Here is a 20,308-nt window from a genome sequence, read left to right as displayed (position 1 = left end):
AGCACACAGCCAAGCAGCAGTGCATCAGAGGGGGGAAGGGGGGGAGACAGAGAGAGATGGGGGAGAGGGAGAGAGAGGAAACAGAGGGAGAGAGGGGGAGAGGGGAAGAGAGGGAGAGAGAGAGGGTAGAGGGGGAGAGGAGGAAAGAGAGAGGGGAGGGGGAGAGAGGAGAGAGAACGTGCAATGACCCCACTCCCTTCTCCACGCTACTCCAGCAACAAGACTGGAGCTACTTCACTCTGCTCTGGAAAGCCACCAGCCAGAGGCTTGCTTCAAACAAGCGCCCACGTCCCAGAGCCCCCGCAGGCGGCTCACTTGGCATGCTGCTCCAGAGCCGAGTACTCCATTTCAGACACTCTGGAGGCGTCGATGAGCTTGGTGAGCCCCGTCTTGGCCGAGTACTTAAAGATGAAGGCCTTCATGAGCTCGTAGCGGTAGTTGCGGTTGATGAAGCTGTAGAGCACGGGGTTGACGCAGCAGTGCACCAGGGACAGGCACTGCGTGACGTGCAGGGCCGTGAAGAGGGCGTTCTCCAGCTGGCAGGTGAAGGGGAGGTAGTGCAGGATGGAGAAGATGTCCAGGAGCACCACAGCGTGGTAGGGCAGCCAGCAGACCAGGAAGACCACCACGTAGGAGAAGATGATCTTCCGACTGCTGTGCTTCTCTTGGTCGCCGGACGCCGAGATGGCTCTGGCGAGCAGAAAGTAGAAGACGGCGATGATGGAGAAGGGGACGGCGAAGCCCAGGATGACGGAGACCAGCTCCATGCCAATCAGCCACTCCTTAATGCTGTGCTCGGGGTAGAAGGAGCGGCAGTAGGTCTCGTTGTTGGAGGCTGACGTGACCGTCTTCAGGTAGTAGGTGTCGGGCAGGGACACGCAAAAGGCCAGCAGCCACACCAGGACGCAGACGGCACGGCGCACGGTCTTCCTCCTACTGCCCGAGGTGCTGCTGAAGTAGGTGACGGACAGGTAGCGGTCCACGCTCATGCAGGTGAGGAAGAAGATGCTGCCAAAGAGGTTGATGGAGAAGATGAGGTGCGTGACTTTGCACGTGAGCTCGCCCATGGGCCACTGGTTATGCTGCACCAGGCTGACCACCCAGACGGGGATGGTGAGCACCACCCACAGGTCCGCGATGGCCAGGTTCAGGATGTAGCAGTGCGTGTCGTAGCCTGTGGTCTTAGCCTGGATGTTCACCCAGACCACCACAGAGTTGGCGATCATGCCGACCACGAAGATGAAAATGTAGACAAAGGAGAGCGTGTAGAGCAGGGCGCTCTTGTTGGGCATGCCGGGGCACAGCACCGTGTCCACGGCGATGCAGTCGCTGCTGTTGCAAGGCCAGGTGATGTCCGAGAAGTTCCCTGGTTCCGAGTAGTCGAAGAGATGCAAATCCATGGTTTTGAGGAGAGCAATTCAACAACCTGGAGGAAAACCAAGCAAGGAAGAAGAGAAAAATCACTTCATCAGGGTAAAGGGAAACTCAATTTCACCCAAAACGCTTTCTGCGCCCTGATAGGCTCAGCTGTTTCGCTTTAGCTCTGTAGCTTCCTTGCAGAGACGGAAGACGAGAGCCACAGCAGAACTCCACCAAACAGCACACCCAGCATCTAAAGCCACGTGGTGCTCAACGAGTATCACTGCTTGCTTCTCTGCCTTTTCATGGCTGTGTTCTCCAGACGTGTCAGCCTGGTTGAGCCTGGGGTGTGAAATCAACACAGCACAGGGGCCAGAGAAACGTCAGGCAGCTGAGCCTGGCCCGATGCCTGCTCGTCTCAGGAGACAGTGGGGCCATTTTATTGACGTCTCCCAAGAACGACAGGGTTGATCCTTCCTGGCACTGTTGTATTACAAGAGTCCTGCTTTGGTATCTTAATGAAAGCATTTCAAGTCCTCTTCCAAATTTGCATTTCAAATGTGACTCAGCACTTTTCCCCTTGCAGTAAAATCTGCAAACCTGGGTCCTGGCCTCGCAGTCTGCATTCAGAAAGCCCACACCAAATGCAATGGGGGTGGCACGTGGGATGCCTCATAGCCTGACCGCCGCCCAAACCTGTGGGCTCCAGCTTTGCCCTGTGATCTTCAACTCAGGGCAACCCACCAGCTGTCTCGACTCTGGGCCAAAGCCTAGTTGCCCATCCCTTTATTTGTTCAACTGCTTCAAGAACAACTGGTGCCAAAACATGAGCGTAACGACCCCCACCTGCTGCATTTCTGGAGCGCTGACGACCTTCCCCACTGTTTCCCCAGCTGACCTGACGCAGCCACACAATGGCTGGCACCCTTTCGCATCCAGCGAGAATCCAGTCTCGAGGTCCCACCGTCACTAAGAACCACTTCCTTGCAGATATCCCAGCCAGGTCTGCCTGGGCTGGCCTCTGCAGCTATCAGTCCCCTTAAGGGTCCTGAAACCCACCCCTCCCCCCCAGGCCACACCCTGGGTCAGCAGTTAACCCCGCCTGGACCCCATTGCATGATTTGGGGGTAAGGCATAAAATGAAAAAAAAGTCACCCAGGACCGTGCTGTGGTAGTGAGCCCACTGAGGCGCGCACCTTCCCTCCCTTCGGGGAAGGGCTGGCCCAGGGCCTGGCCGATTTGCCAAGGGCATCTAAAGTGGACCCCAGGCTGGTTACAAACGAGAACTTCCTGGAGGATCTGGGGCAGGTCGGTGGGCCAGAGTCCATGTGGCCGTGCTAATGGCACAAGAAGGGCCAGCTTGGAGAGCACCAGGCCCAGGGGCAGACACCCCGAGCTGGAACTCTGGCTCTCTACTAGCTAGTTTAATGTGGGGCTAGTTAAACTGCCTGCTCCCCCAGGACAGCAGCACCTGTCTCGGCTACTTGAAGAATGAAGGCCTCGTTCAGAATCTAGAGCACCGGCACCTGCTCCAGGAAACCTCCCAGCTCCAGCCCCATCCCAGCTGGGACGAGAACACGGGGCTCAACCGGAGGCACCGTTTTTCTCCTTCAGCAAAAAGCATCACCTCTCTTCATTCTTTCCTGCGTGGGAGACGGGCTCTCACTGGCTAAGCAGTAGACAGCCCCAAGGAAGGGGCTCACAGACCAGGTCATTTGAGTGGTTTGTCGTCCAGGACATGAAATGAACCCCTGAAAAAAATCCTGCTGCCTCTCAGGATGGTCTCTGCAGCCCTGAAACTTACAGCAGGTGCCTAGATCCTAAATCCCAGTTAACGGACCATCGGTGGCCCCTGGGCAGCCCCCTCCATGGGACAGACACGGCCACGGGTTCCCCTCCCAGTGACCTAACCAGGCGTCAGTGTCCTCTGCTGGAAGAAATCTGGGCCTCCCAGACAGCCGTGTCCCCTCTGTGAAAGCCTCTTCTGTGGGAGCCGGCAGCCAGGCAGCAAGCCTGGCCATCGTAAGGACCACCCCAAACCCTGTGACCCCCAACTTGTACAGGACAGAACAGCACAAGCAAGCAGCAAGAATAAACCCGATTAGGGGACTGGCATGCCATGTCCAGGTCGCAGCTCTAAGGACCACAAAAGGACATAGTCCCAGAAGGGCTGCTGAGGACCCTTGTCGAAGCTGGGGCCCTGTGGACCTGCTCGCTGCCCTCCAGCAGCCAGCCAGCCCAGGCCATGCTGGAAGCTACGACTGCCACCTCCCTCGGCAGCGCAGCCTGGGCTGGACCTGTGGCGGGGTCCCAGGAGGCAAAGGCAAGGGTGCTGGCTCTGTTTGCCTGTGTGGCTCCAGTGCAGCTGACCTTTGCTTTCTCTTGCTTTCTTTTTCCCCAATTTCGCGGCGAAGAAACACGTTTGCAGAGTCACCCCACGAGTCTTTGCAGAGTCAGCCCACGAGTCCTGGAGAGCAGAGGTGCTGAGAGCCCAGCCCCATGGCCGGCAGCAGTGGGGACGCTAGCAGGACCCAGACAGCAGCTCTGCTCCATCCCATCCCCACAGCCCTCGCCTCGGCAGAGACGGCCACAGGTCCTGGGGTCTGAACCGTCCCCAGGCCCATAAAAGAGAGTGACCGTTTGTTAGCTGGAGCTTGGATCCAGGCCCCGCCCCATCTCTCTCCACCCCATGGAGACAGTCCCCCAGCCAGGCCCTAGTTCCGTCCGGGCAGACGACCATGCAGGGGCAGGATCACGACGTGGCTAGGCACCACCGCTCGCGTCCCTGAGACGTCCTCCTCGGCCCCTCCACTTTGTCCACACAGACTGACACACATACCTTTGTGGCTGCTAGCCTGTGGAATTCTCAGAGCCCAGAGTGGTGGAGTGGGGGTAGAAAGGGCTAGGGGACCTCTGACCCTTTGGCTCCTGTGCCTGCTCTCGGGGCAAGGAAAATCTGGTTCAGTGACCACTGGCCCTCTGAGTCAAAAACAGGGTTTCCAAAATTAGCACGCATCCCCCAGACAGACGGCCTCCCCTCTCCGGGACACTCTGGACTCCAGCAGGAGCTGGAGGAGGAGCAGGGGCTGGGGGGGCGCCTTGGGAGTCCTACTGACCCTCCTCAATCACTGCTCGTTGGTTGCCTATCACTGTTCATAAACCAGCGACCACCCACGGAGCAGGGCAGCACAGGCCTGGACTCACCGGAGACAAGTCAGAGCCTGCGCCTGGACCACAGCCCCCGGGGACGAACGGCCTCCCCGCTCCCAGCACAGGAGGCCGCAGCTTTCAGTGCAGGAGGGGAAGCAGAAGCAAGGGCAGTGAAGGGGCAGTGCAGCATCAAATCTCCGCTCAGTGAGAACGAACGTGGGCCGGAGAGCAAAGGGCGAACACGCGAACACTGCGGGCCTTCCTCACGTCGATGTTGTTACGGATCAGGCCCATCGCGTCACCAAGACAACTCCTTATTCAAAACAGGAAGCTACCACATGAAATGCCACGTCGAAGCTGGGGCCCTGCGGACCTGCTCCGGCCACTGGAGACTCAGGGCAGGGCGCCCAGGGTGGCAGGAGCTGGGCCCGTCACCGCCCACACCCGCAGTGCGTCCACCACTGCGGCGAAAGCCTTCCTGCCCACACCCGCGGTGCGTCCACCACTGCGGCGAAAGCCTTCCTGTCCACACCCGCGGTGAGTCCACTACTGCGGCAAAAGCCTTCCCGCCCACACCGCCCACACCCGCAGTGCGTCCACCACTGCGGCAAAAGTCTTCCCACCCACACTGCCCGCATCCGTGGTATGTCCACCACTGCAGCGAAAGCCTTCCCGCCCACACCACCCACACCCGTGGTGTGTCCACCACTGCAGCAAAAGCCTTCCCGCCCACACCGCCCGCACCCGCGGTGTGTCCACCACTGCAGCGAAAGCCTTCCTGCCCACCTGCACAGACCTCACTGGGCCCTGCTAGGAACGAAGCCTGCGTGACCAGGCAGACTGTCAAAGTCCACCCAAGGCCCAGCGACAGCTCCTGGCAAAATCTGAGGGTGGGGGCAGGAGGGAAAAGGGATGGGCTTTCATGAAACTCCTAAAATACCCTGTACAGGAATTCAGGTCCCCTCCAGCTTGAACCAGGATGACCTCATCACTCAGGACACAGAACAGACTGCATTCCACTCGCACCTGGACGGGCTGGCCCAGACCCACACGCACGCTGAAGGTGGCAGGGCCACTGTGGTGGGTCTGTGTGTGCCAGGAGGTGGGCATGGCTGGCAGGCGCCAGACCTGAAGGAGGCTTCCCCGCTGAGACCAGTTGGTCTCTGCCGCAATCAAGCAGTGAGTCCCTCCCGTCGGCTTCGGGCCAGAGCGTGAGACGATGCGGGGTGTTGGTCGGCCCTGCCCACTGCCTGCCTCCCTGGGGCCCCGCTCGTGCCAGGGCAGGCTGGGGAAGAAGACCCATGTCAGAAGCCCAAGTGTGAGGCATGTGCATGGAAGTGGGGGTTCGGAATTAAAGAGTCCCACCTCCACGCCTGCACGTTCACACACTTCTGTCCAGGAGATGCATCCTCTTCGTGGGGGCCACTGTTTCAGCCACCTTGTCCCACCCCAGCACCCAGACAGCATAATGTCTGCTGTGACAGGAGGGGACTCTTCCAGTGGCCAGTGTGTGGCAGGCCCTTCCCACCAGGTCGCAGTCTGCACAGGTGACCGTCCAGCACTCAGACCCCGCAGGGCAGGAGCTACTCGCTGTCCTCATCTCCCTCTCTGGGAAACATGCCTCGCGTTCCTGAGGGTTACTCATCACCCAGCATCCTTGCAACGTTGGAGCTGTAGCAGGCAGCAGGCAGCCCGAGGCCTTCAGTTGATGCTTCCCAGAGAGTGGGTGGGAAGCCAAATTAGAAGTCGGCAAGTTCAGAGCCTCCACGGGTACAGCCGGGCCTGCGGTCAAAGTGGCAAGTGTGGGCCCGGCTGCCTTCGGCACAGGGGTCCCCTCACCCATGCCAGGCGAGCACCTCGCTCTGGAATCTCCAGCTGTACTTCTGTCCCTCTCCACCTCATCCTGACTTGTCTGGCAACCCCACCGGGCCTTTGTCACTGTCGGAGAACCACAGTGAGCAGTCACCTGGTGTGAAGCGCTAGTCCCGCAAACTAAGTTGGCTGAGCTCCGCTGAGACCAGTAATCTGAAGCCAGCACCCGGGCTGATGTCTGTGGTGACTTCTTCTTCCAGGAAGCACTGCGGAGACGTGGGCACAACAAACCAGAAACTTTTGCAGCACCCCACCCCCAAGATCTCCCTGTCAAATTGAGGTCAGGAGGGCACGAAGGCCCATCACCCTCTGAGACTGAGTGAGGTAGGGGGAGCGCCTTAAACAGAAAGATGGAGAGGTTCCCATTCCAGGGCTTATGAGAGTCCTTCAAGGAGAAGGATGGGGTGCTGCAGGGTGTTCCAGGACACTGCCGTGAAGGTGGGCTGCCAAGTCCAGCAGAGGCCAAGACTCCCCATAAAGGAGAGATGGAGGCCAGACCCTGAGGGTGGGAGGCGAAGTCAGGCCTGGGCTTGTCCTGAGCAAGGCCGTGCTTCGGGGCAGAAGATGCCTCGAGAATGAGTGACAGCATAGGAAGCTGCAGTGGGGCACCGCGTCCTCAGGACCGGGCTGCAGCAGACATCTGGAGGAGGAAGGCGAGGAAGGCATGGCTACCTCAGGGTAGCCCGCTAAGATACTATGCACCAGGACTGGGGCCCTGGGCTTGGAAACCAGGGGCCCACTGGGTCCTTGGAACGCTGCCTCCAGGGGGCCTCCTCTGGGGCTCTCTGCATCTGTGACTGCATCCTCAGATGACATTTCATGGAAGAACTCAATGCTGTCCCTAGACAAGAGCAGATGCCCTGGCCAGCCACTCTCACTGTTCGTAGCTGGAAACGGGGCCCCAATGCTGAAGAGACCACGTTCCAACAGAGTCTTCTTCAGCCTCCAGCTCCTGCAGAGACTCACAGTGACGGTCATGCTTCTGAAACTCACGCTCTGCCCCGCCTGGCCCAGACTACGCCGTGCCCCAGTGCGGCTCGGATGGGCAGAGTCCACGTTTCTTCTGAAGAAGCATCGCTGAGAGCCTTCTTATTTTTCTAACCAAACCTGCATTATGTCTACAGGAAAACTAGCCAACCAACCCGGGAGAGAAGGCCAGGAAAGTGCAGCCCAGGCTGCTCTCTGTGGCCATCTGCTGGGACCAACAGCAGGAAGGGGTGCTGTCAGCTCCTCCCTGGACCCAGTGCTGGCAAACAGAAAGCAACGCAGTCCCCACCACATGTTCACACGCTGTGACCCCCGTGACCTCATTTCTGTGCAAGTGAAGAACTGCTATGGATTGAGAATTCAAACAGAAACAGAGAGAAACTCATACCCTGACTCGGATCAAGGCCACCTATTCCCAGAGTCCGTAACTCTCTCGTTTACACGTGGGACAGTGCTGTCCACTTTAAGTATTTAGGGCACAAAACAAATCCCACGTCCAGAAACCGGAGCTGGCCTATTGTGCTCGGCCGCCTGACCTGACTGGAAAGGGAAGCTGCACCCAGGGCAGACCCAGAGGTCTCTGCAGCACAAAGGCCGCCGTCTGCTTGGCCGAGTGTAATCAGAGCCCTCATTCCCACTCAGCTCAGGATCCGGGTGGGGCAGCGGGGAGCCGGCCAGGCCAGGAGAGCTCCTCACCAACCGCTCGCAGCCACAGTGGGGGTCCCAGGAGAAGGGAGCCCAACCTTAGGCTCTTCATCTAAAGCAAGGGAAGACGTCACAAAGTGGCTGTTACAGTAGAGAGGGCACAGGAGGCCAGCTATCAGGGTGGCCCAGCTTCCAAATGTGAAGGCCCCCAGGCTGTCCACGGCCCCTTTATCTTGTCCCTCAGCCAACAGTGGTCTAGGCCACCCGAGATAGTCTCACCCCCTCCTACCCTCGAGCACCAGAACAAAACCGTCTGCTCCCAAACCTACCCATGGCTCTGCAAAGCTGCCCCCGTAAAAGTATGCAATACCTGGGCACAGCAACCTCCTTACCCCAGCTCTCGAGCAGCCTCCGCGAAAGGACGCCTCCAGTACACGTTACCCCAGCTCTTGAGCAGCCTCCGCGAAAGGACGCCTCCAGTACTGCTGCAGAAAGCCGGCGTGGAACGTCAGACACACCCTCACCCCGTCCTGATCTTTTCCCCTTGCTCCCTTGCTTTTATGTTAACAGAAATGTGTCCTGGAGCAATACCTTTTCTTTTCAGGATTTAAAAACTCTTGGCAGGACACTCCTTTTAGTTTCTCTAAATTGTACCACACACGTGCAACGCGGCTGGAAGGCATGCTAGTGCTGTTCTTGTTCCTGAGACTAAAACTAAGGGCCTCAGTGGCTGGTTCAAACGGACAGATGCCTTCTGGCCCTAAATTCCATTCACGTTCCACAAAATCACTGAGAAAAATCTAAAGTTCCAACATCTTTGAGGTCTTTCTCTTTCTCCTCGATTACTCTGAGGGTTTACAGAGAGACTGCCCCTCAGCCTCAGGTCCGAGTAACTTCAACCAACTTCCCTCGTGTGAACTCGAAAACAGGAGCTTTCTGCCCAAAATGATCATACAAAAAGCCACTGTTCCTGATTAAGTAGAGCTTTTTGTCTGTGTGTGTGTGTGTGTGTGTGTGTGTGTGTGTGTGTGGCTTTCTTTTTCTTTTTCATCCAGAAAGCCTACACTTGCCCTGCTCTGGGCCTGATTAGAAATCATAATACCTTCGCAACTCTCTGAGGGCTTGCTGTTATACAGGGTAAACTCACCTCCTAAGTCCTGACCCAGTGAAGCACAAGCTTGCTACCTCGGCTGTACTTCCTGGGCCTTTTGTAAAACTCCGAACGCAATCGTGTCCTCCTAAAAAGCTAATCTGATAGGCAGCGGCAGCACGGAGCCCTTCCTCAATTTCCCTTTGCTTTTTCACCCCCATTCCGTGCAGCCCCGCCCCCTCCCGGAGGTAGTGGCTCTAAGCTCAGCCCTTGTGTTTATGGCAGAGCCTGGGGAAAAAGAGCAAACTGTTTCCCAGCTGGAGCTCCCATGTGCAACTCTGCTCTAGAGAAAGCCTCTAACACCTGGGGAAAACTCATACTCCGATGAAAGAAAGACGGGCAGTTCCTCCACTGAGAGTCTACAGAAAGTTAGAGCCGGAAGCCAGCAGCCTCTACTTTATTTTCTAGGCATGCCTATTTGAGCCCCACATTTTCCTGGAATAAATAAAGGCACACAAAGGCAGCACGGCATCTGCGTTTAGAAAAAGTTCCTGCATCACGACTTTGCAGCCCGGGTTCAGGGGATGCCCCCTGCGCCCAACACCTTCAAAGGGCTTCTCACGGTTAAGTGGGCTCTTGCCCACTTTGGACAAACTAATTAATCCCGTTGTGAGCAAATGAATCGAAAGAGGGAGAAAGGGAAAGAAAGGGAGAGAGACAGTCAGTCTGACTTTTACAACTTCTCATTCTTTCTGGAAGTTGCAAGTCTTGGCTAGCCACCCACCCCTGACCCTGCTCCAGAGGGCTTACTCCCAGTCACCCTTGACTCATTCTGCATGCTAACAAAATTTAACAAAATGCACAAAAAATATATTTCAGTTACAAAATACTGGATTTTTATGTGTGTGAATTTTATTTTTTTCCAACTGAGGTGGGACTTAATACCGTCTCAGAGAACAATAAATACTCAGATTATCAAGGATGCAGCCAAGCGATAGCAAGACAGGACAGTGTTCAACATTCACATTTACAGCTTCCGGATTTGTAGGATCTGGTAATCCCCCAAAGCACAGAATTCAAATACATTCTGGATTCACAAGGATTCTCAGCATAGTTCTCTGCTTAAGGAAGCCCCTTAGTAAAGTGTTCACCTTTCTAGAATGATGCTATTTCCCCACTGATGCAACAGAAGCAAAACAGGTAAAGAATCACGCCGAGCAAATCCCTCTGCCAACTCTGGGTGAGCAGAACGGCCAGTTCTCGCAAAGTTCCCTGCTTCCTGGCGCTTCATCCCATAGCACAGACCGCGGATGCCGAACGCCAACACACGCACACTGCCTTCCTGGAGTGATTTAAGAAAACTGCCCTCCACTTTCCACAGTGAGAGGGGAAGCTCCCAGAGCAGCAGAAGCACTTTGCAAGGCAGGCATGCAACCTGCAGACGGGGCTGCCAGAAACCAGACCTGCAGTCTTCCACTCTGGAGCCTCATCTCAGCAATTTAAAAGACCTCCAAAAGACCGCAGAGCCTAAGAGAAGCCCTGCTGCCGCCCTTTCTAAACAAGTCTGCTGCCTGAGTCCCCAGTCCTTACCTCTGTGCTGGCTGGGCTCCTGCAGGCCGGCTGGGGCTGGGCTGGGGCTGGACTGTACCGAGCTGAGTAGGGCTGCACTGTGCTGAGCTGTGTGCTCGCTCCGCTAGAGCTGAGCACTTTGGAGCAACTGTGAGCAGCCTGGCTGCAGACGCGCGTTATATACACTGCAGAAAGGCGCCTCTAGGTGGCAGCTTTGTAACAAGCTCGTGTCTCCCTCCCCCGCGCCTGCCCCATCACACAGGCACGCACAGCACACACACACCCTCTTGTAAACCTCTGCTAGTCCGTTGTTTCCTGCACACGCGCACTCTCGGGAAACCCAGCCTTCCTTCATTTGCAAAGTCTAATGAAGCCACAAAGTCCAGACCCCACGGGGAAAAAAAAGTCAGCAAAAGAAAAACTGCAAAGAAATCCTATTGATTTTGCAAAATCACCAAACAGTTATCTGGTCACAGGTATATCTTTAATAATCACATTAACACCAAGAGTTCCTCTGAATGCCTCTCAGCTCTGGGGAAGACTTTGTTCCCAAGACAAATTACTTTGAACTTCTGAACTTCGGTGTTGATTTATTAAGCCTGGGTTTTCTTTGTTAATTCCTCCAACACGGAAGTAAAAGTTTTGGTAGGTGCAATTAATCGCTACCATGACGTATAGCCCCAAAGTGGGGAAAGCAGCCCTTTTAATAGATTTTATTTGAATACTTTTATTTGCAAAGGACATGAGGTCCGAAGTCCTTGAGATCTCATCAGGAAGGTTCTGCGGTATCTACCCAGTGCCAGACACACATTTGGGGTCTAAAAATCACCTTTCGATAATGTCTCTTTCTTAGGGGAGTTTATTGCAAAAGCTTTGTTGTTATTGTTATTACTGAAATTTACATTCTCCCTAAAAGCATATTGCTGAAGTTTTGTCCATGAAGGAATTCAACGTAAAACACGTTCCATGCAGTTGTACCTCTAACACCCCATTAAGAAAAGTCGGCCAGAAGACAATGACCCGAACTTGCGATTCAGCCTTTGCAGAGTGCCCCTGCCCTGTGTCCACGGTCTGGCTCTGGATTTGCCTTCTGATCCTTTACGAGCAGTTAGAGCTGAACGTGTGGCAGCACCAGCTGTATTCGCATTCTGATTCAGATTCAGACTCTTTTTATACTTCTAGTAAAAATAAAGGCAAAGAGCCAAATGCTGAATCTGGGGGATCAGGAGGTCAGTGTCTCACGTGGCTGGAAAGCCTCGGTGTGGAGAAAGCTCTTTGCAAAAGAAATATTTTGTTTAGATAAAAGCTTCACATTTTTCTCCTGCCCTGCCCACCACAGAACAGGGTGAGTACGGCTGCTGGGTGGGATGCCCAGAACACACCTGCTTTCTGAGGCCGTCGGGCAGCTGGGCCACCATCCCCAGCCTGTCCCCAGCACACTGTCCTTCCAGAAGGGGCACAACTCCCCTCCTGGCACATCTCCAAGATGGTGACAAGTGCTTCCTCGCACACACGGCCAGCGGGCCAGAGCCTGACTCGCCACAGTAGCTGCCTCACTGTGCCGGCCCTGTGTCCCGTCCTGGGTCAGACCTGAAGGAGCCACCCGCACAGAGATCTCGAGCCTGCAGCTCCATCCTGACCATCCACTGCTGTGGGCTCCAAGTCAGTGCTTCAGAGAAAGCACAGGGACGAGACTGAGTCCGCTCTGAACAAAATGCTCCCCACCAGGGCCAGAGCAGTCTGCGGCAGTCGTGACAGGGCGAGACGCAGAGCAGTTTTGGAAAAAAACAAGGCACTTCACCTGAGCCAGCCACTGAGATCCTGCCCCTTAGGGCCAGGATTCTCGGATCCCCTCACAGCAACCACACACCCAATTCCAGGAGTCCGCCCCCACCACGGCCCCACTCTGCTCTCAGACCCACCACCCTACACCCAGCCCTGCTCTCAGGCTCAGCACCCAATCCTCTCCCCCAGCACGCACCACCCAGTGCTCGGCCTGCTCTCAGGCTCCACATCCAGCTCTCCCCACCCCTGGCACTCAGCCTCCCCTGTGGGCAACTCAGTCCTACACCCACCCTCAGCACCACCACCCCCAACTCTGTCTGGTACCCCACAAGCCCAGTGGGCCCATCCCAGCAGTCTGTACCCAGCCCAGCCCCTGGCCCTGAGGATTCAGGCCCCGGGTCACTGCCCTGCAGCAACTCCCTCCAGTCCCCACGTTCCACATTCCTAGGTGCAAGCGTCTTCCAGAAAGGCAGGTGGACCAAGCACAGGCGCCCCTGGTCAGGGCTTGCAGCTGGCGTAGCTGGGCTCTCAGGTCTGGGAGATCCTCAGGGATCCTTCTGAGGAGCTTGGGCCTCCCCCACCCCAGAAACCAGTCCTGGGAGCAGGAAAATGAGAGAACAGGCATGCGGTGCTCTGTAAGAAAACAAGGTCCCTAGTTCTGCAGTTGAAGTGTCTCTTTGAGGGGCCTGGTTAAGGCACTGGACTCCCACATGGTTGGTGCAGTTCAAGTCCTGGACCCGGCAGCTTGAAAATCATACCAGGTGCATGCCCCAAATCCCATGAGAATGGAGAAGGGACTGCAGTGTGGCCCTCTCCCCTAAGAGGAGGGTGGTTTCTCACTTTCCCTCTCACTGTCTCTCCTTGCCTCTCTCCAGCAAGCTCACGCACCTCACGGCAAAACCTTTTTTTAAAAAAAATCTCTTAGAAGGTTTTGAAGTGTTCTCTGACTTCTGGAAGGATTGTATTTTTAACGTAGGGGCAGAAAAAACTCCACCTCCATCTCCTTAGTGCCTCGTCTGGGCCAGAGAATTAAATAGGCATAAAACAGATTAACAAGAAACAAAGCATAATGCAATTTTGCCTGGCGTGAGAGCCCTCCACAGCTAATGAGGACCAAGAAGCAGGAGAGCAGCACCGGGCTCCCACACAGATGGCATGGAGGACAGTAAATGGTGGGGCACTGGCGGCTCGCGTGGGGCTGGGCTGCACTCTGCCTCCATGCCCCGTCTTCCCGTGCGGGGCACAGAGAGCACCTGTTACGTGGGAATCCCGTCCTCTGCTTTTAAGAAACAGCACAGGGCCAGCCCGTGTCCTTGTGGTTAAGGTGGCTGGATCCCACATGGCCAACCTCATGGCTTGAGTCCCAGACCTGACTTGAGAAACATGCCAGGCACGCATACTTGAATGCCCAAAAATCCAGAAAAAGGGAGAAATGAAAAAGGGATTGTGGCATGATCATGCCTCCTGGGGAGGGAGGGGGATGCTTTCTTGCCTTCTTTCTCTCTGTTTCTCTGTCTCCAGTGAGCACACACACCCTCTGGCAAAAGCTTTTAAAAGGAAGGAAAAAAGACAGCACGAGGGCCGGTGACCCTCCCACACCTGCTGTCTTCGACGGCGTGCAGCCTAGCAGCTGCCTCGTCAGCAAGGTGCTGCAAAGGGTTGGCTCCAGTGGGAGTGTGTGTGGTTACTCCTTGCTAGGATCCGCGTGTGTCCCCAAAGCCCAACTGTCGGGAACTTAATCCCTGATGCAGTATTAAGAGTGGCTTCTTGTATTTAACCACTAAAAGAAATCAGCGAACGTGTTTTGTTCTGTTTTTTTAAAGAAGAGGCTCTGCCCCAATGAATGGATGAATACCAGCACTGCAGGAATGGGTTCCTCATAAAAAGGATGAATTTGAGGGCCAGCTGCTGGTATGTCAGCTAAGCTGCTGGATTCCCACATGGCCAACCACAGTTTGAATCCTGGACCTGGCAGCTTAAAAATTATGCTAGGGGGACCAGCAGATGGCATAATGGTTACATCACTAGACTCCCACATAGTCAACTGTGGTTCAAGTCCTGTATCCAGTGACAAAAAACTCACCCTGGTCACATGTACCTGCATGCCCAATCCCGAGAGTGGAGGAGAAGAGACTGTGGTGTGGCCATCCCCTCTGAGGAGTGATTTCTCACTTTTTGTCTCTCTTGTCTTTTTCTCTACAGCAAGCACATATACCCTATAGCAAAAAAAAAAAAAAAAAAAACCACTCTAAAATGAACAAAAAAATAAAAGAAAAGAAAGTAAGTTATGCCGGGTGTGTGTATGTGCATGCCCAGGGTCCTGCCTGAAACCCCACGTTCGAGTGCTGGGATCTGGGAGGGCCAGAGCATGGTAGGCAGAGTCTCAGTTTCATCTGCAGACAGCGCAGTTACTGGCAACCAGAACGTGGCCCGGTGATGCACAGCTGCCCTCTGGTCTCAGGGCAGGGCACCACCCACTCCTGGGCCCGCTGGGAAAAAGCTTCTGTACCTAGTGGCTGAATGGAGGACTGGACATTATGTCCTGAGTAATCGAGACACCAAGCTCCTTCAGCAGCAGAAAGGCTCTAAGTAAAAACAGGGCTGCCCTGCCTTCAAGGGGACGGGAATCCCCAGCCTGGGCTCGGCACAGACACTGTCTCTTCAGGCCACGGGTCATCTTTGAGCATTATGTCCCTTTCCTAAGTCACTATAACAGAATCTTACATTCTTGCCGGTGCTTGTTGGGATTCGGTGAGAGGGTGCACCTTAACAGCACCGCACGGTACCCATGGCAGCTAGTTCTCCTCTTGCCACCTCTGTCCCCTGCCAAATTCTAATGACAAAGAATTCTTTTTTTTTTTTTGAGAGGTTTTTCGCTATAGGGCGTGTGCACACGCCAGACAGACAGAGAGAGGCATAGAGACAGAAAGCAAGAAATCACCCCCCAGGGAGGATGGTCACGCTGCAATCCCTTCTCCTCCATTCTCCTCTCGGGATCTTGGGCACACACGCACACGTGCCTGGTGTGAGTTTTAAGCCACCGGGTCGGGACGCGAACCACAGTTGACTACGTGGGAGTCTAGCGACATAGCCATTACGTTAACTGCTGGTTCCCATGACAAAGCATTCTTTAAAGAAGAGAACAAATAAATAAGCAAGACTTGCAGCATTTTGTGACTCTGTGATGAGGTTCCGGAAGGTCTCAGGACTATGCCTAAACACTTGTGCCCACCTGTTAAAAGCATTGCCTATGCGCCTTCATTTATTTTTCACAAGTCTTTAAGAATGACACTGTATGACCCACGTTTGTAGCAGAGGAAACTAAAGACCCAGAGAGAGTGGGTCGCCTGCCCACAGGGAGCCGTGAGCGAACAGAGGCGGCACTCCATCCACGTCTGCTTGACTTCCTAGCAACACTCTCATCAGCTACTGCAGAAAAGCACTCTTCAAAGGAAACAGAAAAGCAGCTGAAAACCTCAACCACTCCCGGAAAGCAGGCTCTACGGTAAGGGAGGAGAAAGAGCCCAGCAAGGGTTGGCTCTGAGGCTAAGTCTCGGCTGCAGCTGACCCCGGGCTCTCAGCATCCTGAGTGACACCTCAAACTCACACCAACTCCAGGCCAGGGTGCAGGGTTTCACACTCCCACACTCCGACAGACTTCAGCCACCCGATAAGACTGCTGGGTGGCAGGTGGGGGAAGGCAGCCCTGCAGATGCTTCCTGATCTCAACCTCCTGGGCAAAGCCACCCCGTTACCCTGGGGTCAGCCTCTCAAAGGGCGGCTCCAGTCACAATGCTGGGTAGCAAAACCCTGAGAGGTGGCAGGGCACAGACCATCAGGGAGCAGCACTCCCAGAGTCCTCTGCGCCGGCTGTGGATCTGCATATCAGCTCTGACTAAGCGGAGCACACTGATTAACACTCAGACCAGTTGTCCTGAGACAGGTCTTTGCCCCTGACATTCTCCTCGTGGACTCCCCCTCTGTGATTTCTAAGCTACTTCCTCCTCATTCAGGCAGGCTTAAAAATACTTTTGGAAAAGCCTTCCTGAGCTACGCTAGCCGGTCCATGCCCACCCCATCATTATCCTGTTTCGGCAAAGCACTATCATTGTCCAGCAATTTCAGCTCCTATCTGCCTGCTCCCTGCCAGGGCGGATTTCTCCAAAGGCAAGCCCGCCATCATCGTGGGCCTGGTCTGTGCTGGGTGCCCGTAAATTCTGGGTGAGCTAACTCGGGAGTACCCGTCCCAATCATGTGTTACCCTCTCCTTACTCTGCCCACCTTCTGCATCATGGTAACAGAAGGGAGAGCAGTTAAGGAAGGGCCAGACAGGGACACAGTGTAGTCCCCAGGCTCATCCTGGTGACATCTGCATGTAAGCAATGCACTTTGAAAGATGGTGACACAGTAGGAAAAAATGTACCTCTGCAAGGCTGTCTCAGGAGGATTCTAATCCACATCTAGAATCCAGGACACAGAGACCTCCTGACACACTGCCTATGACCCGGGGCTGCTTGAGGCTGGGGGAGGATCATGGCACGAGGACCCTTTAATAGGACCCAGGTTAAGTATCTTAGGAAAACTTACAATGCACACCTGAAATCTGGGCACGTCTTGGCAAGCACTCACACGCTGGGAGTCTGGTGTGCAGAAACACAAGGTGTGGCGCTGCCGTCCTGGAGGGCTGTGGGTAGCATCACAATGCTGCCAAGCTGTGTGCCCACCAGGGGCTGACATGAAAACTGCTGACTGCCAGGATGGGAGCCAGAACCTCCCCGTGGTCATTCACAACGTGTACCATGAAGGGCCCGCTTTCATTTTTATTTTTGAATTTCCAACCCACTGGAGACCAAAACCTGGTCTCCCTGCGCCACTCTGTGCAAGTGCCCCATCTGCAGGGTCTGCACATCTTCCACGACGAACCTACTCATCGCACACATGAGCACCTCCAGGAGAGCCATTGCCCACACACGTGCACGAAAGAAGGGGCCCGCATGCTGCGCACATGCAGGACACCAGGAGGAGCATGCATCACTCAAGTGGGGGCCACCCACGTGTACTTCTTCAGGACAACACGCCACCTCACCTATGTATGTCACCAGAGCCTGCAGCCCCAACACGTGTATGTCACCAGGACAAGCCCGCACACTGTTCATGTACGTCACCACAAAGAGCCCCCCCCCACTCTCGTGGATGGCATCAGGACAAGCCAGGGCCACACGTGTACTTCTACAGGCTGAGCCCACGCACCGCGCTCAGTCACCAGGCCCGGCCCGCGTACCGTGCTCACCGACGTCTCCAGGCACGGCCCGCGCACAGCGCTCACCTACGTGTCAGCAGGCCCGGCCCGCGCACCGCGCTCACCTACGTCTCCAGGCCCGGCCCACGCACCGCGCTCACGTACGTCACCAGGACGCGCCCACACACCGCGCTCACGTACATCTCGAGGCCCAGCCCACGCACCGCGCTCACGTACGTCTCGAGGCCCGGCCCACGCATCGCACTCACGTAGGTCTCTAGGCCCGACTCACGCACCGCGCTCACGAACGTCTCCAGTCCCGGCCCACGCACCGCGCTCACGTACGTCACCAGGCCGCGCCCACGCACCGCGCTTACCTACGGTACCAGGCCGCGCCCACGGACCGCATTCACATACGTCACCAGGCCGCAGCCACGCACCGCGCTCACGTAGGTCTCCAGGCCCGGCCCACGCACCGCGCTCCAGGCGGAGCTTGCTGATCGTGCATTTGCGTGGCCCAGCAACATCGCGTTTCTGTGAAAGTTTCTAAACGTTTAGCCGCAGTTTCTGGACTGACCTCGTCGCGGACTGCTGAGCCCACACGTTGAGCAGCACTGTGTCTCCTGAGGGCGAGGTTGTAAACTGGCGCGAGCACCAGGGCAGTAGTTACAGAGCTGAGCGCAAACGGCCTCTGTGACCTAGAAATTTCACTGCAAGGTGCGGTCTAGTATTACACCAAAAGAGATGTTCAGAAGTCTTTACAGCAGGACCATGTATAAGGGTCTCAAACTGAAAATAACCTATTTCCAGAAAAGAATGTTCTAGACCAATATCCTTCATGAACATAAGCATAAAAGTCTTTCTAGGAAATAAAAGTAAGTCAGGGTCCAGAGGGTGGCATGATGCGTTAGGCGCTGAATCACTTTGTGGCTGACCAGGGTTAGAGTCCTGGACCAGTGGCTTGAAAATGATGCCAGGTTCATGTGCCTACATGCCCAAAATCTCAAGAGGAGAATGGAAGAGGAGGATTGCTTCATGACCATCCCCCCTATGGGGTGATTTCTCACTTTCCCTCTTATCTCTAAGGTGCATATGCACTGTATGGCAAAACCTTAAAAAAAAAAAAAAAACACACACACACACAAAGAACTCATTGGCTAGCCCCATAGCACAGTGATTAAGAACCGTGCATCAGAAGCCAATTCCACATGGCTGACCGCAGTTCAAATGCTACTCCAGAAGCTCAAAAAACATGCTGAGCACATGTACGTATGTGCCCAAAACTCTGACAGGGTGGGCAAATGGAGGGAAAAGGATCGTGGCATAGGGAGTGCTTTCCCCGGAGCCCTATTTCATGACTGCATACACCCTTTGGCAATGAAAAAAAAAAAGGCAAAGCAAATTCAACAATATATACAATATATTGTGACTAAGTGGGACATATCCCTGAAATGCAAGATTGCATTAGCATTTGAAAATCAATGTAATTCACTAAATTATTAAAATAATGCATTTGACAAAATTCAAAATTTATTTAACTTCCATAATTTTTGACTAGGTTTATTTCCTCTATTTGATAGAGGCCATGTATGAATATTTATAGCTAACATCACACATAATAGCAAGAAATTGAACACTTCTAAAATTGAGAACAAAGCAAGGATATCCATTTTCACCACTTCCTCGCACCATTGTACTGGAGAGCCTGCCTTGCACAGTAAGGACGAAAACGGAGACAAGGGAGAGATGTAAAGCCACTTTTATTAGCAGTTGGCAGGATTGTTCACATGGAGAGTCCTGACAGATCTACAACACGTCGAGAACAAATAAGTGAATTTAGAAAGGCCGCGGAATACAAAGTGTACATAAGTCAGTTGTATTTTAGGTATCAGCCACAATTAGAAATATCTTTTTAAAATTCCTTCACAGTAGCTGGGACAGGCAGGTCCTGTGGTGGTTAAAGGGCTGGATTCCCACATGGCTGGCCACAGTTCGAGTCCTGGACCTGGCAGCTTGCTTTCTCACTTTCCCTTGCTCTTTCTCTCTCTGTCTCTGTCTCTGTCTGATCAAACTGAATCATAATAATAACGAATGGAATTAAATAATTCTGTTTTAAAACAAGTTCCTTCACTATGGCATTGAAACACATCAAATACATAAGGCACGAAAGACTTCTATTCTAAACAAAACAAAATGCCCCTGGGAGAAATTAAAGATCAAAATAAATGGACATGCTTGTAGATTGGGAGACTTGAAACAATTGTTATTGCTTTCTTTTCTAACCTTCTCTACCTTTAACATTTTAATTTTATTGTGATAAGGACATTTAGCTTTATATCTACACCATTAATGTTTTTGTTGTTTTGGTTTTTTTACATTTTGCTATAAAACAGGTGCACTCGGGGCAAGTGAGAAGTCACCCCATGGAGGAAGGCCACACCACAGACTCTTCTCCAGTCTCCTCTCAGGATGTTGGGCATACATGACATGTGCCCAACATGATTTCCAAGTGACCAGGTCCAGGACTCCAGCTGCATGGGCAGCCGTGTAGAATCCAGCACCTTCACCTCCACAGCACCTGCTGGCCCTCTTTCAGCCAATTTTGAAGCCTT

General features: G+C 54.3%; 1 protein-coding gene across 3 annotated transcripts; it reads right to left on the bottom strand.

Moving 5' to 3' along the window:
- Positions 1 to 101: 101 nt before the first annotated feature.
- Positions 102 to 17,761, bottom strand: ACKR3 (atypical chemokine receptor 3). 3 transcript variants are annotated; one of them, XM_006140339.3, is made up of 2 exons: positions 17,739 to 17,761; positions 102 to 1,426 (listed from the first exon to the last, which is right to left on the bottom strand). In XM_006140339.3, exon 2 carries the CDS (start codon positions 1,398 to 1,400, stop codon positions 312 to 314), a length of 1,089 nt encoding a protein of 362 aa, XP_006140401.1. In that variant the 5' UTR covers positions 1,401 to 1,426; positions 17,739 to 17,761; the 3' UTR covers positions 102 to 311. The 3 variants fall into 3 exon arrangements, with proteins under 3 accessions (XP_006140401.1, XP_006140400.1, XP_014442923.1); XM_006140338.3 differs by lacking the exon at positions 17,739 to 17,761 and adding an exon at positions 10,694 to 10,834; XM_014587437.2 differs by lacking the exon at positions 17,739 to 17,761 and adding an exon at positions 9,161 to 9,258.
- Between the last annotated feature and the right edge of the window lie 2,547 nt (positions 17,762 to 20,308).

The sequence above is a fragment of the Tupaia chinensis genome, unplaced genomic scaffold (genome assembly GCF_000334495.1).
Source record: "Tupaia chinensis unplaced genomic scaffold, TupChi_1.0 Scaffold000030_1, whole genome shotgun sequence".
NCBI classification, from domain to species: Eukaryota; Metazoa; Chordata; class Mammalia; order Scandentia; family Tupaiidae; genus Tupaia; species Tupaia belangeri.
The sequence above is the reverse complement of the archived record's forward strand: the minus strand, read 5'-3'. Positions and strand labels throughout refer to the sequence as shown.